Here is a 26,639-nt window from a genome sequence, read left to right as displayed (position 1 = left end):
GTTTCCAAGAACAATATTAATATAAATAACTTCATATGTTTTTATTTGGTGATGTTGGACAATGCGTGAATATGGGGCTAAAATCGTTCGCAGTTGACTGTGAAGATATTACAGAGCATCAGCTAACTTCTCAATTGAAAGATTGATAGTGCGTCCCCACATCCTTCTTCCTGCACTGAACCAGGATTGAAAGCCTAGGTTTTCTAATGGAGTCCCTGGAATGGGATTTGCTTCTATAACTTCTGAGTCAAACTCACTGTGCTAAAGTTGGATGTTAAATTGAGCTAAGGATTGTAACATGAAGCATGTCAGAGTTGGCTGTGCACAACAGATAGAGAAGCCAGTGTTGTACATGGACGAAAAACTTCTTTCCCCATTTTAATTCATCTACATTATCTTCCTTTTATCAACTGTTCTCCCTCTAGCGCACCCACACTCATTTTATATGTGGAAAGTAAGGCAAGGAAGTACTCAACTGTGCCTTCAGTGGGCATAAAATGCTTGGAAAGATGGCCAAATAGGCATCAAGAATAAACCACTTAGGTCAGAATCACACTCAACGCAGACTTGCTGAGGTCAGCTACCTCAATACAGACCAACTGGCCTTGGGCCTTCAGCCTATATCTGTCAGATACTGACTACGTTAACTGGCTGAGGCACTGGGGAGCTGCCAGTTCACTCGACAATAATCAGCACATACTGTACTTGATGTCAGTCCATTCATACATCAATGACTCCAAGAAGTTATTTACTGCTTGTACATGGGGCAGTACAATAGTGGCATACGTTTGGTTACATATTAGGGGGCTTAATCTGCCAATTTTTGTTACTTTGAAGTTATTATTTATTCCTAGTGCTTATCCATAGATCACCATAATTTATTCACAGACAGAAATTCACTCCAAGGTTAATGCCTCTGTTAAACTGGCAGAAACAGCAATTTGACACAGTAACTACTTGCGTTTATACAGTGCCTTAAAAGTAGCAAAACAACCTAAGGCACAGACACAATTCACAATCATGTTAAGCAATCATATGCTAACACGACTAACAGTTGTTCCTAGGCTATGTACAAAATAAACAGGCATTGTGCTTGTGGTAGTTTTGTTGGTGCCTGGCTTGTCTGGTACTGAGACTCGTTTTTCTTTAATGGAAAATGAATGCCTCAAAAGCAAATATCGTACGGTATTCAAGACCTTATTTATACGCTACATACTGTTTGCCAAAGAGCGTCGCCAGCACAACAGGCTGCCCTCGGAATACCTTTTACTGGTTTTCATTTGACCATTCCGATTAGCGATCAGATATTTATGCCCATTCTCTGCTCCCTAATTGTTTATTTGACAAATACGCAGCAGATGCTGTAAATAATGCAGCAGAGAAAGTTCTGACTGATAACAAAATTTGTGGCTATACTTGTACCATGGTAGCTGCCAAAATGATTAACTATTAAAATACCACAACTGATTTGAAAAAAAAATCAAGTTACATTTGATATGCATGTGAACCATGTGTTGTTATGGTACAATCCTGGAAATCCATCCCTAACAGCACAATAAAACACTTTCACCACACAGATTGCAGTGGTTCAAGAAGCAGGCAGCATTTTCTTAAGGGTTAGGCATTGGCACAGACTCTAGTGACAACCAGCTCCTGCAAATTAATCAAAACCAAACGAAGATTCTTATTGACTGAAACTAAAAGTATGAGGGCACTTCAGGTGAATACCTCTCTCAATTCAACTCAAAAACTGCCAAATAAATCAAGGTTAGGACTTCTCACCGTGGTGCTCCTTGATTCTGAAATGGGTTGTGCGCCATTAGAGACAGTACTAGGCTATCATTCATCAGTAGTCTTCCTGCCAAGTGGATTAACCATTCATTTTGTTCATAGGTCTGGAAAAATAATAAGAAACATAGCAAAAATCATTACCACACACCTTTCCAGAGATTGTAAACTTTTGAGCTTTAGCCCTTGTTGCGCTGCTTTTAGTTAAGCCAGGAATTGGAGAATTACTGGGTAGAGCAAAAGGAGGGAGTCAACCTGGTTTGCAAAAAGACAAAAGTGAACTAATATGGTGTTGAGTAAGGGCAGAAATGGAACAGCATTGGAACTAGGCCATGGTCAAATAGCATGATGTCTAGTCTCATGTATAAATACCACAATCATGGCAGCAAATCGGCTTCATGACTAACATGTGTATGCATGAGTTTGAACTGCTGTATTTTCCTACAACATCCCCTTGTTGAATTACACACAGACTGTTACAGTCATAGAGGTTGCACTTATCAAACAGTATAATTACAAGACTGTTTTGTCTATTTGCAGTCGATGACAACATTGTAAATGTGTTTCTTTACATATGTCTCTGACTTCACTGTAAATAGCAAATGCAACAGTTTTACTTCTATACATTTGTGTGCGCTCAGGACATCTAGGCAAGACCAGCACTTCTTGCCTATCCTGAAATACCATTCAGTAGGCGGTGGTGAGCTGCCTGCTTGGACTGCTGCAGTCCATGTGGCATAGGTATACCCATTTGTTGGAAGGATTCCTATCTGGAAGGGAGTACCAGAATTTTGAGCCAGCAATAATGAAGGAACAATAACAATGATATATTTCTAAGAAAGATGAAATTTGTAGGTGGACTTGAAGATGATAATGTTCGTGCGTTTCATTTTCTTCCAGGTGGTGGAAGTCATGGATTTATAAGGTCCTGTCAAAGGAACTTTGGCAAATCTTTGCGGAGCAGTGGTATACACTGCTGCCACTGAGCGTCATACTGGACTGAAAACATTAACTCTGTTTGTGTCTCCACAGAAGCTGCCAGACCTGATGAGTTCCTCCAGTATTTTATGTATTTATTTCAGATCACCAGCCTCCACAGGACTGTGCTTTCATCAGGCTAAGGATTTAATTGTCATGAAAACAATGTCAGCTTTAATTGTCATTAGAAAGAAGATTTGCTATGTCACGTCTTGGAAGATGACCACAAAAGCAGTGAAATAAATTTTTATTTAGACAAGATGAAGCGCTTTAAGAATCTGCTAAAAATGGATGTGAACTCCAAACTATTACAAGTATTTGCTTCATACAACTTAACCATGGTAATACTGTTAAGATGAGCTGTTTAATGGAAGCTATGACATCCTGGGGGACAAATATTACTAACTTACTAAACATGGTGTAATACAGTATTTAAAATGTTAAAAGAAATTTTTGGATGATGTTTGTGAAAATACTTCACCATAGTGATGAATTTTCATTCTATAGGGGAATAGTGTTATAATTTTGTCATTTATAAGGCTGTTATGTTTCCGAATTATGCCTTTAAGCTAAAGTGAAAGGGGTTATTTGACCTATTCTGTATCTTTATTATTAAAGATTAAAGGGTCCAGATTATTTCAAGAGGAAAAGGATGCAGAGTATTTACACTTGGTAACAATGGCAGCATCCTAAGTGCTGACAGTGATTTTCTAAAATCCTGGAAACGTGTTGAGAATGTTATGTTGTATACAGTTGTGCTTTAAACTGTTAACTGAGATTTGGGGTCTCAAGGAGAGCAAATGAACATTTCTGCCTGGATATGAGGCACACATAGCTCATGTTCCCAAGGAGATGAGTTTGTGAGGGGGAGGGGCCAAGGTATCCCTGAAAATCATGGACAAAATTCGTCTGCTAGGATCTGGAGAAGAGGGTGAGCAGCAACAGGTTAAAGGTTTCTGTTCACACTGCAGAGAATGTGGGTATGGGATCACACTTGGTTTGGAAGCTGCAAATTCACTAACACTTAAAATGAGACAAAATGATTTGCCGCGTATTAGTGAGAGAGAAATATCTTTACACCACGAAGAGTTAAAAGTTTCCAGTTTTGGAAAGATAAAGAGGAATAGTAAACCTTTTGGAGTAAGGATCATTTTAGCTAGTTCTGGGAGAACTGCATGTCTATTTATGGGACAGTGAATCACATAGTCAAACATGGGCTTTTTCAGTTCTGTTAAAAATTCTGCCTATAGTTTAAAGTACAGTGTTTGGTCAATAGTGCTTTCAGTCTGTTTGTTACAGTAAACGAGAAACTTCTAGAACATGGAACCTTGAGTCATCTGTTCACTCATTAAATGGCAGAACAAATTTTTTCTTTATAAGTTATCAGATTCTACAGGGATCCTTAAAACAGAAAAAGTAATCTTGTCAAAATTGTTATAAAGAATGATAAACACCTGACAATGAGAACAAGGCACAGATTCAATTACTGCATTCATTCAAATCAGCTTAGGTTTTACATCACCACATGATAAGCTTTGCTACCTTCGAAATGATTCAGCCTTTTCCAGCCATGTATTAAACTATCGTTTCACTGCAAAAACTGGATTAATATCTAGCACATGAGTGATACAAATCCCTTATCTACAAGTGTTTGGTCTGGTTTTCTAATGAATTGCCCAGGAATTCCCACAACTAGGAAAGAAAGCAGATCAGAAAATGAAGAATAAGATACAAGATAAAATAAGACAGGAATTTTCATTAAGTGATAAATTGCAGAGAAGAAAAGTCTAGGGCTGCCAACCTTCCAGGATTGTAACTGAATCACCAGAAATTGGTCACTGTTGAAAACATTGCAGGTCAAGAGCAACTGAGAAAATAGAAAAAAAAACATGAATTTTTGAACTTTCTTCACAAAAATACTGTAGGTGGAAATAAAGAAAACTTAACTGATAATGTAAACAACACTTGCTGGAAAAACTCAGCAGGTGTGCGAGCATATGTGGAGAGATACACTGGTAACTTTTCAAATCCAAAATGACTTCTTCAGTTTACCAGCATCTGCAATATTTAACTCATGTTCAAGAAATTAACTGACAAGTTATTTAGCCAAGAGCTTAGTCACTTTCCAATGCTTGGAAGTCAGTACAGCAAGAAAATGAGAGTGTGAACAGCCAAAGGCAACAACTTTGCAGCAGAAGTACCACTATGATTGGTATGTCAGCAGCCAATGAACAGAAGCCTGCAGGTAATGTGGTTATATACAGGATGTCATACGGTGGGACCACAAGGAGTACATCCAGTAAGATTTGATACACTGAGTGAAATTGGGAGAATCACCAATGTCACTTAATGTTTTATATCTATTTTAAGTTTCAGCTGAAGGTCTTTGTGATTTGCAGTAGAGTTGCATACATGTCCTCTGCATGTTAGCAGACAAAACAATACCAGATTTAAGAAATGTGGGTTCACAGATTAACAGTTGTTCAACTTTACTGGGACAGTTTTCACGAAGTCATTGAGAATGGATTATGTTATGGCTGACATGTTTGCTGACAGGTCTGTTAGATGTGTTAAGTGGTTTGATTGAAGAAACATTTCCAAAAACCCAGAAAAAGGAATGTGGCTGATTGCAAGGGGCTGACAAATCTTTGAAAATGGAAAGTGACCTGACGTGGAGAAATCACAAGTGTCATGGTCAAAAATATCTTTCAGTAATTCAGAACCTTCTAGTAACACTGATGACACACCATTACCACCATTTTACAGCTCTAATAAACAAAATTAAACACTTAAGAGCAGTGGGATTGGAGGTAAGAGGTACTGGCCATTTCTATATGAATACAGCCTCAACTCGGTATCAAGCACCTCCGACTCCACAAATATTTTTTCGCACAGGCAGACTGATGATGATAGCATCCCTTGAATGTTTCTCCGGTTATAAGGGCAGCGAAACATACTATGATGTAATTTAGTCATATCAACATCATGACTTTATCATTCTGTTAAATGCCTTGAGAATGACTCCAGCATTTGTAGATTTGTGGTTTTAAATGCAAGTTACTTTTTATGCAGAACCATTTTCTCTTGAAACTCTAGGGGGCAGTGTGGTTGTGCAGGAGCTTGAACCCTCAAGGCTTTAACTGTGCCAAGGTAATTACATCTAGGCTGAAAGTTCATGTGTTGATAATCGAGAGCCAATATTCATCTAAAGCTCTAGGAAACCCCAACATCATACTTAATAACATGATTTTAATATCAAGTGTTGAAAAGTATGTTAAATTTGTCAAAAGCTGAATCTGGAGGACTCACAAGCTATCATACAGAGCTGGGTAATATTCTCTGGCTATGATGACGCTACAAAGATTAAAAACATTTGCTTAAGTCCAGATCATTGTTAAAAACCTGAGTTGGAATAACAATGTTGAAACAAATTAATAAAAAAGGAAAATAGTAATCTGGCAGCTCAACGCCTTCCAGAATGCCCAATGTATTTGAGGGAAAAGCTAAATTAGCACATAACAGAGAATGGAACATAAACGATACATTGCAGGGATTAAATGAAGGAAAGGAGGAAGTTTGTACAAGCATGAACTTGTGGGTCTGTTGGGCTTAATGGCCTGATTCTATAAACACTTTATAATATTATGTAAGTCAAATACATATTGATTGTGACTGGAGATGAGAGTCAAAAGGTAGAAAGACACAGAAAAAAGGAGGGAAAGGAGAGGAGGAGGTGGTGAGGTGGCAGATAAGACTCTCCGTGCCTCAAGTAGATAAATATCTCCCAGCCTAGTATTCAGTGAGATCAGGAAAATTTAAGGTTCAGGTTCTAATGATTGATGTTGATTGATTCAAAAAATTAGCAGATAGATAATTGGGCTGAAAGACCAAGTGGAATGGAGAAACAAATCAACCAAAATTACTGTTTCTCAGTATGGAACAATAAAATCCAGGCTAAGGCTATTTAGACTATTTTACTTCTGCTGACACTTTGAAGGACTTTGCAATTGGTACTACTCCCTGCTCTTTCTGCATTTTCCTACGAATGCCTTCTTTTCAATTTAGATTGGCTCAAATCTGATCTCAGTCCGTACCTCAATTATTGACCCAATCAAGGAAACATACTCACCCTTCTCCAATCTTTCAAGCTGATCTTCTATAGGAAGGGCCTCCAAAACTGACTAAGTACAGAAATCCTTGGAGGGTGCATTGGAGAGAATCTTCATGGAAGTCAAATCCCCTTTTTATGGCATTAGCTCCTATAATTTGCCCCCAAATCTTTTGGAAAGCTACACAAAGAATGCAAGGTGGGGAAGACTGCAATTGGGTGAGTTGGGTAGATGTTGGGGGTTGTGGGGAAGAACAGGAGAGTCAGAGTGTCAGGGAGATTTTGGTGGTGTGGTCAAAAGTTGGAGGAGTTGGGGTGGGAAGGGAGTTTTTGAGGATATCTGTTGTTTAGTTGTCCACATGTTATACATGGCTTTTAGCTAATGAACACTCCCTGTGTAACCATACAGATAATTCTACGATTCGGTTATCGTAGAAGGCACTCTTCTGAAGTTGGGCCTGATGCATAGTGAGTCAAAATTGAGATAGTTCAGTACAAGAACCAAACACTGGATGCTGGAAATCTGAAATAACTAAATAGAAAATACAAGAAAATTGACCATTTTTGCACCATCTCTGGAGACAGGGAAACAGTTCACATTTACTGTTGATGATGTGGGAACTGCCCAAGAGTAATCAACTTGAAAACATTAACTGCTTTCTCCACGGAGGTATTTCAACTCTGCAACCAACTGTTCAGCTTGACTGGACAGTGTTTGGTGTGTGTATAACGGATGATGTTTTGACACCCCTACACTTACTCCATGAATACTGTTGATCACATGTCAAAATCATTTGGAACTGTTTGGCATCTCTGACTCTAATTCTACAGCGAGAAAGAGCTTTGGAGAGAGAAAGGGTCTTGCCTGTTCAAAGTTCAGCACATTGCTTCTTCAGAGAGATCCTGACATGGATCTTTGGAGGAACATCCAGACTCCCAACAAACTGGAGACTAGAATTACTAGACCATCGAATATCCTTTTTAAAGTTATTACTGAAACTGATTCCAGCAGCTTTTCAGGAAGCACAAATTATCATAACACACTGTGTAAAATATGTTCTTCCTCACATCACCCCCTTTTCCCAGTCTGCCCAAAAAATTTTGTCAATTACCTTATATCGTGTTCTGTGAATGGAAATAATGGCTCTATCAAAATGCCTTCATAATTTTGAACACCTCTCTTAAATCTCCTCTTCAGTGAGATTTATAATCTTAGAACTTAATCTCCTGGGCCATACAGCACAGTTGGTAGCCCTGCACGTTAAGTAGCATCCAAACCAGGCAGAAGAAGACAAAATGGATCCTATGGTGAATGGCAACAAACAAATAACTCCTGAGTTTGTTTTCATCGCCTCTAGGTATAAAAACTTTAAATTCAATTTAGAAAAAAAGTCCAATTTGCACATAAAACAATCAGCACTTCTTTACCAGGAACACATGTGGCTAATTTAGGGGAGAAAGGAGTGGGGAACTCTAGCAACATCTGTTTTGATTTGTTAGGCTAAGTTAGAAACCCAGTCACATGTAAATGCTGATATTTTCCCTTTAGTTTGATAGCAGCCCAGAGATGTTAACTAGCAGTATGAGAACTTCATTTCTGCTCACTGGGTGAGGAATTTCAACTGATGGGACAGAACATTGTTCCAATTGCATCCACACAGTCCATTTGTGTTTTTCAAGAGCACGTACATTACGTTTTGCTTCTTCTGTTCATCACACCAATCTACTTTAACCTCAAACCTCAGTCTAAAATACCTTATCTCACCTATTTTAACTTCTCTTGCTATAAACCTTGGGTGTCATTGAAAGAACAGTGTTGGTAATTTGGACATTGTGTCTCAAGGTTAATATCTAACAAGAACTGGATTCGGATTGTATCGATTCATTTTGTGTAGACAGGAGGTCCCAAAGTACTGTATGGCCATTGAAGCAATTTTAAAAGTGCAGTCACTGTTGCAATAGGAGCCTTCCCAACAACAGGCAGAAGAGAACTCCATCAATTTGGGCTGAATTTCAAACTGAGGGAAGATATCCCAAAACCCAAAACCAGCCCAGCTCATACCCTACTCTCTAACCTGTCCTCCCGCCTATCCCCTCCTCCCATCTCAAGCCCCACCCCTATCTCCTACCCACCAACGTCATCCCACCTCCTTGACCTGTCCATCCTCCCTGGACTGACCTATCCCCTCCCTAACTCCCCATTGACACTCACCTTTACTGGCTCCAACCCCACCACCTTGACCTGTCTGTCTCCTCTCCACTTATCTTCTCCTTTATCCATCTTCTATTAGCCTCCCCTTTTCTCCCTATTTATTTCCGAATGCCCTTCCCCTCCCCCATTTCTGAAGAAGGGTCCAGACCCAACATGTCAGCTTTCCTGCTCCTCTGATGCTGTTTGGCCTGCTGTGTTCATCCAGATTCTCCAACATCGGCAGTTCCTACTACCAAGGTAAGAGATAAACCTCTGTTGCACCAATGAATCATTCGTCCCAGAATTAGGTCTTTATCATCAAAATTTTTATATTAAACAAGTTTAAAGAAAGCTATTTGAACAAAATAAGTTCCATCACTCTGAAGTAGTTGGGGGCAATCTTTCAAGTGCTGTCGTCCTCAATTCTAGTTTTTTTTTACACATTGCAAATTTTGTGAGGACATTAGAAACAGAAGGAGTAGCCCATTAGGTCCATCGTGTCTGCTGCAGCATTCAAATACCATCATTGTACGATCTTTTGCTATAACTTCACTTGCCTTCCCACTCCCCATGTTCCCGGAGAGACCAAAATTCTGTGCTCCTTGGGTTTAATTTAACGTGGTTTTGGTTGGCTAGATCAATATTTATTCAATGATGGGACACCCACAACTCTCTGGAGTAAAGAATTCCAAAGATTCACAAGACTTTTAAGTAAAGCAGTTTCTCCTCAGCTCAGTACTCGTTGATTGTCCCCTCATACTGAGACTACTGCCTACATTGAAACAACTTTTCAGTGACTACCTTGCCAACATGCCACCCTTTATAATTTCAAAGTGATCACCTCTCATTCTTCTACACTGCAGAGAATATAGACACAGGTTACTCAGCTTCCCATCAGAAGGACCTTATTCCCACTATTACTATCAGCTTATCAAGTTTAAAGGTCCTTTTTTTCTGGGATTCCACTGACAGCTCTTGAACTTTCCTCTTTTAACATGCTCCTTAAAATGTATCCCTTTGAACAAATTTTTGATCCTCATGTCTCCTTCTTCAGCTGGGTGTCAACTGTTAAGTTTGTTACATTTTTAGAAGGCTTTCTTTTTTAATAACACTACATAAATGTAAGTTCCTGTTGTTGTGATTTTAGCTCGAACTACCTTAACAGAAAGAGCAAATTTTCATCAAAAGTCAAAAGAAACTTAAGACTGATCATAGTTGTCTCAAATCTTCCAGAGCCTAGATTAATGTCTGGCTTTCTGGCCTTCTGGCTGAAAGATCAAGGGTCCTGTTATGCTAGGCACTTTATTGAATCATTATGACAGAGCTGATGTTCCAGAGTACATAGGCTAAAAGCAAACAAAACATTGTGCTTCCTTTTTAGAGAGATGTAAGTGAAAAGCAGAGAGACCTTAAACTTACACAAAAATTAGTTAGACCATGTTGGAGGCATGCAGATAGCTTTTGTTTTCATAGTGTATAAAGGATGTAGAAGCACTTCAGGAAATGAGGAAAATAAAAAGCAATAAGCACAATATCAGGTTACACCAATCAGAAAAGATTGAACAGGCTAGGGGTTTTATCTTCACAAAAGAGTAGGCTGAGGGATGAGAAAAATCTTTGAGAACAGGTAGAGCAGGGATCAAGATGCTTCTACATGCTGAAAGATCAGAACCAAATTTAACAAATGAGACACTAATAAATCCAATAGGAAATTTAGGAAAAACCTCTTTATCCAAAGAACAGAAAGAATGTGGAACTTGCAATCTCAGGGAACACGTATTTTGGAAGAAACATACAATTGGAGGTTGCAACTCTTTTGACCAATTACACTGAATAGCCTGTGCTGTTATTGGAGAGCTCCATCAACTCATAGAGATACGAAATCAAAAACCTCTCTCATGGACTGGTTCAAGCATGACTCCTCCTAAATCTGTGCTTCAAAAAAAACATTTGCAACCATGGTTACACAAGCGCATCTGCGCTGAAGTCAGTGCTTTTGCTATTCAAGGTCATGGCTTTTCCACCCTGGAAACCGCACTCACTGATGGCACAAAACCAATGATGAAATGTCACCTGAAATGCAGTTATCAGCCACAGACCAAGAAGATTCTATTCTTAGTTTCTCACTTGCATAACAATAGCGCATCTCACATATTCACTATCTTAAATGGTCAGCTCCTCAAACATGACCTCCATCCTGTCCTAACCTACTAGAGCCATTGACTAATAACTGCTGAGGAAGTTAAAATTCAAAAACATTCTAATTTACAAGCCTGCCAGCTCCCAATGGGATGCAACGGCTCATTTGCTTTATAGTGTACTATTTGTAGAATTTTATGCTCGTTTGAGTTTGTCACAGCAGAGTCATCTTAAGGGGAACACATGCACGCAACTATGCATCTTGTGTTGGGGCACATTTCTTCCCATGGTTACCACTCCTTTGGAAAATAGGTTCCCCTCTACTTCCTTCATATGTTACAATTTGTGAGCAGTCAGTTGCTCTCATTAAAACATTGTGTCTTTCACGCTAAAGTGTTCTATCCATTATCAATCCAGTTCTCTTTAAGACACCCAATACAGTTGATCTTACTCAATTCATAGAATCACACAATACAGAAGAAACTGTCAAGCCGAATGGATCTTCACCGATATAAAGAACACTCTACATCTACATTAGTACCACTTTCCGGCATTCGGCTCATGGCCTTGAATGTAGTGACATTTCAAGTGTTCATCCAAGTACTTTTCAAAGGTTGTGAGGCTTCCTCCCTCAAATATATAGGGAGAGGCTGGGACTGTTTTCACTGGAGTGCAGGAGACTGAGGAGGTTTATGGAGGTCTATAAAATCATGAGAAGCACAGATAAAGTAGATAGCCCATAGCTTTTCCCCATGGTATACGAGTCTAAAGCTTGAGGGCATAGATTTAAGATGCGAAGGAGAGTTAAAAAAAGGTCCACAGGGGAATATTTTTCACTCAGAGGGTGGGGGCTGTCTGGAATGGGCCGCCAGAGGTAGTGGTGGAAGTGAGTAGAATTTCATTACTTTAGAAACATTTAGGCAGGTACATGGGTGGGATATGGAGGGATATGGATCAAACACAGATAAATGGGACTAGTTTAATTATGAAAACTGGGCAGTATGGGCAAGTTGAGCCATACGGCCTGTTCCATACTGTAGGCCTCTTTGACTCTATGACACTATAATTACCCTTCCAGGCTATGCCATCCGATTCCTTTGAATACTCAGCATATAATCTCTGATCTTGTGAACAGCAAGAACGTTTCAATTGGTCCACAGACTCGCAGAAATCTTACAGTGAAGAATGAGACCATTCAGCCCATCATGTTTGCTTTGGCTGCCTGAACACTTTAACTTACTGCCCTTTCCCCATAACCCTGCACATTGTTGGTATTTAAATAATCACATAATACCCTCTTGAATGCCTCAACTTAACTTGCCTCCACCAGGCTTCCGAAGACTGCACTCCATACCCTAATTGCTCACTGGTTATTGGCATATTTGCGGGTTCCGGAGTGTGGACAAATGTTAACTATTTTCAGACTGGGGTTGGAGAGTGTGTCTCAAATCTGTATCTTTGGAACCTTTGCAAAGTGACAAATGTCCTTGTGGAATTTTACAAACTATATTCCATATTATTGAAACATGCCTGTTAAACTCTCTTTTCTTCATGCTGGGGATGGAAAGAATCTAAAACGGTTGCAATTAAAAAAATGACAACAGTGCATTTATATACCACCCATCAAAATCTTAAACTTTGCAAAGTGCTTTATGAGCAATGAACTAGTCTTGAACTGTAGGCATTCTTGCAATACAGGAAGTATGGTAACCAATTTGCAAATCCCAGATTCTCTTTTCAGCGATGAAATAAATCACCAGATCATGTGTAAAGGGATAAATTTAGGTCAAGATACTAGGAGAACTAGTCTTCAAACAGTGCTATGGGAATTTTACGTTGATATAAGATGACAGAAGTATGAATTACAGAATGCTAGTATGCAGGTACAACAGGTAGTAAAAAAAATCCAACAAACCGTGGATGCTAGAAATCAGAAACAGAAATTGCTGGAAAATCTCAGCAGGTCTTGCAGCATCTGTGGTGAGAAAGCAGTATTAATGTTTCAAGTCCAGCAACTCTTCTTCAGGATTTCCTTCAGCAGGTAATAAGGAAAGCAAATGGAATTTTGGTACTTATTGCTAAACAAATAGAGTGTAAACATAGGGAAGTGTTGTTTCAACTGTACAATGCATTAGTCATACTGCACCTGGAGTATTGCGTACAATTTTAATGCTCTTACTTGAGGAGGGATGTCATTGCATTGGAAGTGGCTTAGAGGAGGTTCACGAGATTGATTTCAGAGATGAGGGGCTTGTCTTATGAAAAAAGGTTGAGCAGCTCATGCCTATTCTGTCTGGAGTATAGAAAATTGGAAGCAAATCTGATGCAGGCACACAAGATTCTAAAGGGATTTGACAAAATTGTTGCAAAAAGTACACTCCCTCAAATGGGGTAATCTAGAATGAGAGGTCATAGTTTTAGGTCAAGGAGTAGCAGATTTAAAACGGAGATGAGGAGAAATGATTTCTTGCGAAGAGCTGTGAATCTGTGGAATTCACCACCCCACAGTGTGGTGGATGCTGGAACTTTGAGTAAATTTAAGGAGGAGAGAGATAGATGTGTTTTTTTTAAATAGTAACAGGCCAAAAGTTACAGAGAATAGGCAAGAAAGTTCAGTTGAGACCAAGACAAAATCAAATGGAGGAGCAGGTTTGAGGGGCTGATTTGCCTACTCCTGTTCCTGATTTTTATGTTCTTATGTTATAACAAATGGGTTTAACAACTTACCCAAAACACAGCACCACTAACAATGTAAGACAACAAAATGTGAGGCTGGATGAACACAGCAGGCCAAGCAGCATCTCAGGAGCACAAAAGCTGACGTTTCGGGCCTAGACCCTTCATCAGGGTCTAGGCCCGAAATGTCAGCTTTTGTGCTCCTGAGATGCTGCTTGGCCTGCTGTGTTCATCCAGCCTCACATTTTGTTGTCTTGGATTCTCCAGCATCTGCAGTTCCCATTATCTCTCACCACTAACAATGTATGCTTCTTTAATTCTCCATGTTAATGCAAGTCTTATTTTTGTGTTCAAATCTTTAAAGTAGCGTTTACCCCTTACAAAGATCTAGCTCACAGGCAGGAGTTTTACTATTAAGTCAGGTTTCCATACTCTAAATTAATGATAACTATCAATGCATTAAATCTTATGTTTACTCTCCAGAAAAAAAATCTTCCTTAATGTCATAATGCTAGATGATCTTGCCTTGGATGTTTGTGAGAAGAAAAACAGAAAAGAAGACTTCAAACGGAAACCGAATGTAATCAGCCCCAAAGCAGTACAGTAAGATTACTCAGACCCTTTCTTTGTTGTGGATCAATGAAGGTAAAAGTATGGGGTGCAAATTACTTTAATTCAATTAACTTAAACAGCTGTTCCTTTAATGAAATGTAAAGCAGTAAAAGTGGAAGGTTGACATGGTTCAATACATATCAGACAGCAATATTTTTACTGCATTGGAGACTGAAAATTGCAGGCCTATTTTCTGTTATGTTTTTCCTGATCTACTCCTCTGCAGCCTCTGTGAGCAGCGATTTATGCTCAGGTTTAGTTCAATAATACTGGCCACCATAGGGTACTGACATAAGTTACTCTTCTAAGAGCAGAATCATCAGCAACAGTGCAGCAGTCTGCAATTTTCTCACAAGATACTGTACTTTCCAACAATAAGAACAGGTATAGGCGAAAAAGCTTTTTAATCCCATCAACTAGATTACAGCTAATATTCGTTTGATTTCTTATTAAAAGAATGCTATTCCTTTACCCAATTCTATTTGTTTCTTGTTGGCATGGTGGCTCAATGGTTAGCACTGCTGCCTCATAGCACCACGGGACCTGGGTTTGATTCCACCCTTGGGTGACTGTGCAGACTCCATACATTCTCCTGTGTCTGCAAGTATTTCCTCTGGGTGCTCCAGTTTCCTCCCACAGTCCAAAGATAAGCAAGTTAGGTGAATTGGCCAGACTAAATTGACCATACTGTCCAGGACATGCAGGCTAGGTAGATTAGTCATGGGAAGTGCAGGGTCTGCTTCCTCACTCTTTTCTATGATTTACATCCCTTGGTTCTCTATACCTATGCCAAAAGCAGCTCAATTTTGCAATTTTCTATTGATCCCCATGTGAATGGACCTATGGAGAGATTTTCACTACCTTATGTGAAGTGGTGCATCAATATATCACCTTAATAGCCTTGTACTAATTCTAAGATTATGGCTCTTCATTCTGGATTCCCCACTTTTCATTCTATGCACTCTATGAACTGCTTTAAAAGAGCTGAAAGAGAGGTGTGTTGATGAAGCTTTTGGTCTTCCACTCCTCAAGACAAATGCAAGAATGCCAAATTTCAAATGATCACAACAATTTATACTACTGCAGCAGAGGGAAAAAATTGGTTGACAAGTCAATTCTGACTTGCCGAGCATATCATTGAGAAAGTAACAAGAAACTAAAGACTCTTGAAGCCCTAAGGTAATTCAATAAAAGGTGCAAGGATTGAGTTAGTTCATTTAAAAATATCAATTATATCACTCCTTAATCTCCTATACATTGGAAGTGCAAACTTAATCTGTCCAAAATGTAGTATGCAACCTTCAAAAACCAATAAAATACTATGAAAGAGGATTGGTGGGGAGTCATGCGGCTGTATTATAATATCTACCCATGACACCCATCTTCCCTGATTGGAATGAGGGAGTGTTTAGATTGTAGGAGACCATGCTATTACATGGCGCTTTATTAAAATGTACAGCCAAGTTTTGACAGAGTATATAACCAATCCAAGCAAGTGACACAGTTCCAGCATCATTCCAACATCTCCCTCAAGTCAGATCTGTGGATGGGCCACCAACGTTTTAAATCATTGCAGGGAAACAAAAGTTGTGAATGATATCTAACTGTGAATACCACATTGGTAGCTTGGAAAGTATGGCTGGCCTCACTCAAACTGACAGCAGACTGTAAATGATTTTTATTGCCAATATTAGGTACAGTAATATTTTTTCTAACAAGTGCCTTTGTTTCATTTTTAACCTTCAAAGCTTTTGTGCCTAATCCCATGGGCTGACCTGCAGCACGGCCCAGCTTTGCATCTCTCAGGATTTATGGATCGAAAACAGTGGGCTGCCAGGTAAAGCCTGAAGAAATAGTATCAAGCATTTAATGGCAGCAAATTACAACACCTGGCTCAGCCTCAAATCATGGAAAATTATTTCACCTTCATTTAGCTTCCTAACCTCCCAATCAAATATAATTCCTTCATTCTTAGAGAGCCGTTATTTAAAGAAGGAGTTCCACATCAGCAGCCTTTTCCAAAAATCAAGTCACTAAGGATGTGGGTCTTGTGCGTGCTTTTTTTTTGAAAGATATAGTCAAAAATACATCATTTATTTTGGCAAATTTGCTTTAGGTAGTAAATGCTAATTATGTAATGAAGGGAAGTCATACAGGAAAACTTCTTATGGTGAGGTAACTGAATTTATGTCATTAATAATGTCGCCTGGTACCTAGGTTGTTGGAGCTATCACCTTATTTCAGATGTTGAATCCAGTTCCTGTATTGTGCACAGCCCCCATCACCCATCTGTGTAATAAAAAATAACGTACCTAATGTACAATCTTATTGTACATTACAATCTGAACAACATGGGCTATGGCAGAAAACCGCCTGCAAAGTCTAGCAAGACCTGTTTCGATGTTGGAGGCAACATGCTGCATTTTTTCCTCTGAGTTCCAGGCACTGGAGCAAGATTCTAACTTTTGAGTGGTGGGTTACCTATTAAGGGGCTCTTTGGCTTGCCAAATTAATAATTTAGATTCCCTACAGTGAGGAAACAGGCCCTTCAGCTCAACAAGTCCACACTGACTCTTTTAGCTTCCCACCAAAACCCAGCCCTTATAACCCATCTAATCTACATATCCCTGAACACTACAGGCAATTTGGCATGGCCAATCCACCTAGCCTGCACATCTCTGGACATTAGGAGGAACCTGCAGCACCCGGAGAAAACCCACGCAGACACAGGGAAAATGTGCAAACTCCACATAGTCAGTCGCCTGAGGGTGGCAGTGAACCCAGCCCCTGGTGCAGTCAGACAGCAGCACGAACCACTGACCTGGTGTGTTGTCAATAGTGTTTAACTTGTTTAAGTTATTTAATTGGTCATCTAGAAAAAGTTTGTTTTTCATTTTATATTGTGACCTTTGGTTTTGAAGGACTAGATTGTCAGTGCACTCCTCCAGCCTTGGCTATGATACCTGGTTCTTCGGTGGTGCAAATGTAACTTGTCCCACTCTTCTTCTTGTCACCGTTCATGCACAGTGGCCGATAGATCTACAAGGTGCACTGTAACAATTCAACAAGGTTCCTTTGACAGCACCTTCCAAACTCATGACCTCAACCACTCTGACACCAGCACCAGTTACATGGGAACATCATAAACTGCAAGTTCCCATTCCAAGCCACTCACCACTCTGAATTGGAACTATATTACTGTTCCTCCAGTGTTTAAATTCTGCAACCCCCATTCTAACAGCACTACAGTGTACCTACATCATTTGGGCTGTAGTGATTCAAGGAAGTAGCCGACAACCACCCACTCTGGGGCCACTAGGAATGGGCAATAAATAAGCAAAAAAACGTAGGTCATATGGTGAGTTGTTTAAAAACTGATGAAAAGGTTTAAAGAATGACTGAAAGAACCATAATTGTTAAAACAAACTGTAGAGGGCAGTCTGAAAGATCTTATATTGTTCTGTTTACACATGTTCAGAGTCTCAAACTATATAAAGCTTTCTGTATGTCTCTGTGAAAAAATTATTTTTGGCTACAAGCTGATCGCTTGGTCACATGGCTCACATAACTGTGGGCCAGGTGATAATCTTGAACTTTTCCTTTTGGAATTTGTCCTGGTTTCTGAGTTCTAAAAAAGGAGGAATGTCTTCCTTATCATTTGAAAACACAAAATAGCATTTTGTTCAAAGACTGATTTCCCTTTGATAAAATGCTCCATAATAGAAGAATGAGTAATGTCAGAAGGTATGGAGTCAAGGATCCATAGGCAGTATGGCTTACCAGCTGGATTGAAGATAGAAAGCAAAGTGTGGGAGCAGAGTGGAATGGCAGAAAGTGAAAAGTTGTGTTCCTGAAGGATCAGTGTTGAGACCACTTCTGCTTACAATCTACATTATTTGGACTTTTAATCAAAGTTCTAAATTTGTGGATAACACATTTTGGGGCCTGATGGGACGTGCTCGTAATAGATAACACCAAGGAAGACTGCAAAAAATTACAAGTGGACAATGATAAAAGGACTTGCAGAATGAGCAAATGATTGACAAACGAAGGTCAAAACAGATAAATATGAGATGCTACATCTTGGATTGTACAAGTATAGGTTGGATGGAGGAACAAAGAAATCTCAGATTCCAAACAGACCATTCATTTAAGGTTTCACCAGAAGTTAGCAAAGCCTTGGGGGGAAAAAAGCAATCCGAGCACTATTCTTCATTTCTCAAGGGATATATCTGTAATCAAAAAGCAGAGAAGTCATACAATACCTTGATTGGACCATATTTAGAGCAATGCATGCGGTGCTGTTTGCCCTTTACAAGGAAGGATATAGATCAGCCATAATACATATACAATCAGCCACGGCCACATTGGATGGTGGAGCAGGCTCAAAGAGCCAAACGGCCTACTCCTGTTCCTATTTGTTAAGTTTCTAGATGCACTGCAGAGTAGATTTACAAGGACAACACCAGAAACATGTGGATTTACATATCAAGAAAGGATTGACAGACTGGATCTCTTCTCTCTTAACAAAAAGGCTGGCAGATGGCCTAATAGAAATTATGAAAGGTTTTGATAGAATAGATTGTGACAGAACATTTCCTCTTGTGGGAAAGAACATAAATAGAGACCATCAGTGCAAGCTAGTCAAGGAGAATCCATCAGGGTATTCAGGAGAAATGTCTTCACCCAAAGGAGTGATTAGATCATGTTATTCAGAACAGGGAGTTGTTGATGTAAACAGTACATATGCACTTAAAGAGGAATCTTGACAAAATTGAATGTGAGGAGAAAGAGAAAAGATGGTTACAGTGATATATTCAGTTGAGAGAAAGTGGGAGGTGGCTCTAGTGGAGCATATACTTCAATGTGGGCTGTTTGGGCCAAATGGCTTGTGTCTATTCTAGTGCTATGTAATGGAATCATTGGTTTGGTTCAATGCAAATACTATATTTTGGTGACAGCACCCACAATATGTAGTTACAACTATGCCATTTGTTGGGGGAAGTGTTCTTAAAATGATGAGGGGCTTTCACTTGAATAGTTGGAGAAAAAACTGTTTCCATTGGCAGAAGTGTTGGTAACCAGAAGATATTTGATATTTGGCAAAGTAACCTGATGGGCGATGAGAATGTTCTGTTTCTTCATGCAGCCAGTTGCCTGGAATAAATAGCTGGGAAAGGTGATGGAAGTAGATTCAATACTAACTTGAAAAAGGAAACCATGTGTGTACTTGAGAAAAGAACAGCAACATCAGGAGTGGCCCATAGCCAAGCTGATGGCAGACATCATGATTCAACTCAATGACTTTCCTGGAACAGTGAGTCAAGATGGTTAAATAATGTTTCATTAACATGATAAGCAGCCCAGAGTAGTTCTAAAGGCTCAGTACCAATGCTGCCACTGGTCCTTCAGTTTGGTCCTGCCAACTTGTGTCTGTCCAAGAACTGCATGTTCACAGTTGTGAAACAGTACAGAATTTCGCACACATAGCTACTCACTGTTGCTGAAACTGAAGCACAGAATAAGTAGGGTCAGAGAAAAAAAATCTGATGATGAATTTGTCAGGCGAAAATGCAAACTGTGAGAACTAAAACAACAGGGCATCCTACCGAATCAAGAGAGTATTTATCCCACGCAAAAAAAAACTTAAATCATACTTAAGAACCTCTTCTGATCTTTTTCCAGTATGTACCATTATTCCCTATGCTGTACTCAGGCAAAGCCTTTGTATAAATTGTGCCTGCCAACCACTGACGCCACAAAGTACATCTTTCAAAATATTAAACATTTGCAACAGACCATCCCAGAATTAAACTCCAGTCGCTCATACCAACCATGTCCAGCATTTTTTTTCTCCCCAGTAGCTTGCTGTGCACTACATAAACAAATTGAGCATGCCAGAATCTTAAAAGAAGTTTTCAATTACACTAAAGCAGTTTTAAAAACACTACTAAGAATAACACTTTAAACAGCTTGTTATTAAATTCTGGCTATTTTAAAATAGATAGGTCACTGTACTTTGTTAGGAATCAATGTCTGAAAGCTATGATTTTGTGAAGTATGCACTAAGACAATAGAAAATAGACTTCTTTCCTGCTATTTTGAACCCTCAATTCTGATCTCTGACACCTATTTGTTTCTGCAACTATTATTCTTCTTTGCCAATCTCTTGTAGACACCCTTTACTTTTATTGTCCATCATTTTACCGTGAATAATAATGCAGTTCCCAAAATACATACAGAATAAAAGTAAGCAATTAATCAAAAATGAGGAGTATATCACTGGCTCAATGTTTCGGGCCTAGACCCTTCTGAAGGAAGAGTCTAGGCCTGAAACGTCAGCTCTCCTGCTCCTATGATGCTGCTTGGCCTGCTGTGTTCATCCAGCTCTAGACTTTGTTATCTGCAGCACAATATTGGACATCTTAAAAGAAAGATGCCAATGTGTTGCATGGTGGAGGCACTTCAGAGAAGATCTGCCAGATTAATACCTAGAATGAGAGGGCTGTCTTATAGGGAAGGGTTAGACAGGCTAGTTTATAGCCACTGGAGTTTAGAACAACAAGACGTGACTTGATTGAAACATACAAGATCCTGAGGGGCCTTGACAGTGTAGATTTAGAAAGGGTGCCTCCTCTTATGGGGAAATCTAGAACTGTAAGTTTTTATTCAAAAGTTAGGAGTCATCCAATTAAAACAGAGATGAAATGAAAATTGTTCTCCTGGAGGGTCATCTTCGGAACTTCTGTCCTTGAATATTTTTAGATCGAAGTTGACAGGTTTCTATTAAACTGGGGATCAAATGTCATTGGGATAGCTGGGAATGCCAGTGCAGGATCAAGGGTTGAATGGTCCATTTCTGCTTCTGATGTTACCAGCTGATTCATGTCACTTAAGGCAGATAGAGGGGCATAGCTGGCAGGATATATACGCCAGCAAGACAAAAAAAGAGAAGGGGGAACCCAGTATTGTTTAGTCTGTCCACAGGATTAAAGACACAGTAGCAACAGTGTTATCAAAGTAACTGGGCAACAGAAAACATAGCAGTGGTGAATAGTTTTTTTTGTACTGAACAAAGATATTCAACTGGGATTCCCCTGGGCTGGGACCATAAGCTTCCAGACTAAAATCTTTTTAATCTACTGTTTTATCTTGCTCAGTCATAAACTCTCCTAATATAAACTAAAGCCCCTGGAAAATATCTCTCTCAAACTGTTTTAAAAGAAATCACAATGGCTACAGAAATACATAGAAGTTGATCAGGTGCAAAGAAAAACACATATGTCACTAATTCAAAATCCAAGCTTAAAAACAAATATCATTAGAATACATACGAGTCACACACCCACATCATACAATTGATACATTTTGGAAGAAGAACGAGGAAAGGCAATATAAAATATAGGGTACAATTCTAAAGGGATGCAGGGTCAACTATATCTGAGGTATATGGGCACATATCAGTGGCAGGGCACATTGAAAAAGTTGTGAAAGGTGAGTGGGATTTGGGATTTTATGAACAGAGGTAGAGTGAAAAATGTAAGAAAATTATATGAGCCACTCGACACTGAAGTTTAGCAGGACGTGAAGACATTAGAGAGGGTACAAAAAGTAATGTCAAAGTACGGGGCAGCGAGGTGGGTAAGTGGTTAGCATTGCTACCTCACAACACCAACGACCAGCTCAATTCCATCCTCGGGCGACTGTCCATGTTGAATTTGCATGTTCTCCCTGTGCCTCTGGGGGTTTCGTCAAGATGCTCCAGTTTTTTCCCACAATCCAAAGATTTGCAGGTTAGGTGGATTGGCCGTGCTAAATTGCCCACAGTATCCAGGATGTGCAGGTTAGGAGGATTACGCATGGGAAAAGTAGTGTTACAGTGAAGGAGTGGGTCTGGGTGCAATGATCTTTGGAAGGTTGGTGTGGACCTGATGGACCGAATGGCCTACTTCCACACTCTAGGGGCTCTATGATACGATTCCTAGGATGAGAGATTCCTGTTAGATAAATAGATTGATAAAGCTGGGGTTGATCTCCTCACAGAATGTTGAGATTAAATTTGACAGAGATGTTCAAAAGCACGTAGTCAGAATACAGGCAAGAAATCTTTAACATTGGCTAAAGGGTCAAGCACCAGAGACAGGGCTAAACAGGGAGTAATAGATGATGACATAAGGAAGTTTCACAATAAGTGAGTGGTTGGTTCTGAAATGCGCACACTGAGAATGCATTGAAAGCAGATTCAATTAAGCTTTTAAAAGAAAATTTGATAAGTACCTAAAAAACACATGGCAGGACTTCAGAGGAGGACTGGATTGTGCAACAAGTTAAATTGCTCTTGCAGAGAACAGCATATCAGGCCAAATGGGCTCTTTCACCGCAATAATTATTTTATCATTCTACGCCTGCACATCCAGCAATAACCGTGCCCAGATCGGTTTCAACAGAAATGTGGCAGAAGAAAATTAAATGAAAAATAAATGATTTGGACTAGGATATATTATGTAAACATACATAAACAGCTAAAGAAAATTGAGTCTAAATAAATTTGTTTTAACACAATGGCACAGCAGAAATATAAACTGTTTTTGAATTCCAAACATTATTGTTCTAGATGGGTCTATATCTGAATTGTCTACATCTGTTATAGCCATGTTAAAGTAGTCTTTCGTCCCAAACTAACATTTTGAATATTTCTCAATACGTTACATCTTTGGAAGTCTAAATTTCTGAAACCATATCTAAACTGAGGATCTTAATGGCAGACAGATGTGTGTCTCTGGAAATCTGAGAAACATGAGCACATCTTGGATTGAAGTCCACATCATATTCAGGCATCTTGCAAACTCCCATCCTAACCATCCCTTCCAAAGCCCCATCCACTGCTGCTGCATTTTCTTCAAAATGCATCAAGTTAAAACTATATTTACCTGTGGTGCTAGCTACAGAGAACAATCACTTACTTGCACACTAAAGCAGGAACATTTCCAATGGGATGGAGGCAATTCAGTTAATATTGTCACAATGTCCATGTTAGAAAACATATGTTAAAGCAGAAGACAGAATAAAAACTTTGATTTATGTGCAGTCTTTCACTGCCTCACATCATTAAAAAAGAGCAAATTATGTTCTTTTCAAGTGGATTCACTCTTGTAATTTTCCAAAATGCAGCAGCCAACCTGTGTAGAGGAAGCTCCTACAAAGAAAACAATAAAATAATCTGCTTCTTCTATGAATTGCAGTTAGATGAGCAACAAATGTTGGCCAAATGTCTGAGCTGAACTCCCTTTGTCTCCTTTGAAACAGTGCCTTTCATATCCACCTGACATTCAAGGGCAAAATATCTTGCTTGGAAATACTATCATGAGTTGATATAATTTTTCTAACGCAAAATATTTAACATAGTCATTGCAACCGAGTGGTGTTAAGGTCTTTGCTTATAGGAAAGGAAATACATTTTCAAAGCAGCTGATCCACAGCAACTTCAGTTGAGATTAACAGAGGGCTAGAAACAGATCACCAATAACATCTGATGCAGAAAGAAATATAGTCAGCTCAAAGAGGAGACTGAGAAAATGGCTCCATTTAAAACATCTTTGTTATTGTGCATTTTACACAAAAATGGTAATCAACTTTGGGCACAACCATATTTTCATACTTGTGAGATTTTGGAAGTTCACTTCCAAGCCTCAACAAGCTATTTAATTTCACTAGCCAGAAAATAGGCTGTCACTAATTTCCTTTTGTTTAGTCTTCAAAGTTGGCCAATACTGTTATCATGATTTCACTCTCCAGCCCAAATCTCTCACTTTTTCAAAAAATGACTTTTAGCTCAGGCTCATTTAGATAATGCTACATTTACCAAAGATATGACAGGTTAAATGGTCCCTTTCAGTTCGTCATCACTTTATGGTTTTATCACAAAAACTGTTGTATATACGTCAGGATACTTTGGAAGTCATTTTGTCTTCACTAGTTGAGTGGTAAATTGGTCGATCAATGGAAATGAAAATTTGCAAGGGTCTTGTAATGGCTGAGTGAGCCTGTTCTGCTGGAATACTGCCCAGAAAATGCAGGTGAAATTTAAATGCATGATATTCATTTTCATAAATGAAATTGGGAAACCACAGCAGCACCTTACAGATCAATACAGCAGCAATGACTTCAGCAGATAGACTGCACAATTTTCAAGGTCGACGCCTACGCACATCAGCCAAGATTGACAATCAAAGATTAGCATCAAAGGGACAGCTGCCTTGAGAAAGTTTTCAGTAAGTCTATTAAATGGGACTGGAAGACTGAAAAAAATGCAGAGGTCATAAACGTCTGTGAGTCATTGACAATGTAAACAGAAGCTTGGCATGAACCCTTTGCCCTTACCTTCGGTCGGTGAATTCCATAAATGTCCAAACTGCCCATTCATTGTAGGCAGCATATTGTGAACAGTCCTGAAACAAAGCCTATCTTACCAAAAAGAAATTTAATGAATCATATAAGTTGGCGACAGGGAAGGGGTAGAAATTTGTCCTGTTGCTCACTGTAGCAAACATCATCCTAGGAATATTTTGACAGACAAAATTTTGCCTCAGTATTTCGTTGTAAATAACAGAAGAGATGAAAAATTAACGAAGTGACATTAAAAAAACATATTAGTGAAGTAAGCCCGTGCAGCCCCTTGTAATCCAGCTCATATTTGAGTAATGGTTGTGAGAAGTATTCCCTTTCTTTTCTTCAAATCCGCATTGTTTAACTATTTGCTCAAATAAGAATCAATCTGAATCCTTGTTTAATGGGTTGACTGAATTAGCAGGCATTACCAGAACTTTCAAGGGTTGATGCTCTACTTCCACATCTGTACTTATGAGGAAGCCCCTTCATTGCCACGCCATGGAAAAACACAGACATTTTGGCATGGACTTTTGGCTAACAAGTTAACTACTCGAAGCAAAAGACACTGAGCTAAAATTTATGTCTTTTTCTGTTCATGGTAAAATTTAAAATAAATTTACTAAATGAACAGCAGAAATCTTGCCCCATTATTTCTTTTTGCTCCCTTTGGTATAAAGCAGGTAAGAGGGAGTTTGTTACACTTTCCCACTTAAGGCCTTCGGTATTGGTGCAAACATGGCCAGGTCAAGTGAAGAAATTTCGATGTAAAGTGTCCCCTTCTTCTCTCATCTAATAACATGTCTCAAACAACAATACGTGATTCCCATTTTGGTTTCGATTGTTTCATGTTATCTTGTCTTGGGTCAAAATGCCTCTCTGCCTGCTAAAAAGGCATCACAAGAGTTCAAAACCATAAGAGTGGTGAGAAGGTGGAACTGAGGGCTACATATAGATGCATTTAAAGGGAAGTGAGATACTAGACAAAGAAAGTGGGCTTATTTGGAGCATAAGCCTGCCATTTGACTAGTAGGGCCAAATGGTACGTTCCTGTGTTTTATGCAATTAATCCAATGTTTTACCTGTAATTTTTCAGTTTAGTTTAGTAAATTAAGTAAACCTTATGGAGAAACTTTATCAATGCAAATGCTAAACTAACCTTGGCATATAAAACTGAAAAGTTTTACCACACAGAAAATCCAACTTAGAGCTTCAACCATTCATAAAGGCCATTCACTTTAGTCTGCACCTTCCTTTGAGAATCCAGTTTTCTATCACAAGTATCTTGCTCCATCTGCAACTGTGTCACCCTTTTACAGTAATTTTGGCTGCATTCTAGGGAACTTAATACTGAAAAAAAACTAATACATAAAGGATTTCCCATGAATGTCAGTTTCTAAAAGCTTTCCAATTACACAAGGAAACTGCACACATGGGTGCCAGATTCTCCAGAAATGCTTATTTTCTCGGATAATCTTGGCAACTATTTTGCTACAACATTGTAGACTGCTTATTATCTCAAGATCTGAGAGGCAGTAGGGATTTAAGGAATGATGAGAAGAATGGGAAATGAAATGAAATATGACAGGAGTAAAAAAGACAGTGACAGAAAATACAAGACAAAGAAAAATACAAAAGAAAGAAAATGTCCATGTGGAGAAGCGGCAGTAGGAAGGCAAACATGGGGAACTAAGAAAAGGAAGGGTGAATAAAGCAAGCACTATGACAAAACTGTTGATAGTTTTCTTGTACAAGTCAAGA

The 26,639-nt window shown here is 39.1% G+C and overlaps 1 protein-coding gene across 5 annotated transcripts in view; it reads right to left on the bottom strand.

Annotated features, from left to right (window-relative positions):
• The window catches only part of lmf1 (lipase maturation factor 1), a 584,074-nt gene that overhangs the window by 17,139 nt on the left and 540,296 nt on the right, over positions 1 to 26,639 (bottom strand). For all 5 annotated transcript variants that reach the window (XM_048551891.2, XM_059653929.1, XM_048551894.2 and 2 more), the window contains one exon: positions 1,783 to 1,895. In XM_048551891.2, coding sequence (XP_048407848.2) covers positions 1,783 to 1,895 — 113 coding nt within the window. The remainder of the gene's footprint in view (positions 1 to 1,782; positions 1,896 to 26,639) is intronic.

The sequence above is a fragment of the Stegostoma tigrinum genome, chromosome 23 (genome assembly GCF_030684315.1).
Source record: "Stegostoma tigrinum isolate sSteTig4 chromosome 23, sSteTig4.hap1, whole genome shotgun sequence".
Taxonomy (NCBI): Eukaryota; Metazoa; Chordata; class Chondrichthyes; order Orectolobiformes; family Stegostomatidae; genus Stegostoma; species Stegostoma tigrinum.
This window is presented reverse-complemented; position numbering and strand designations above follow the sequence as displayed.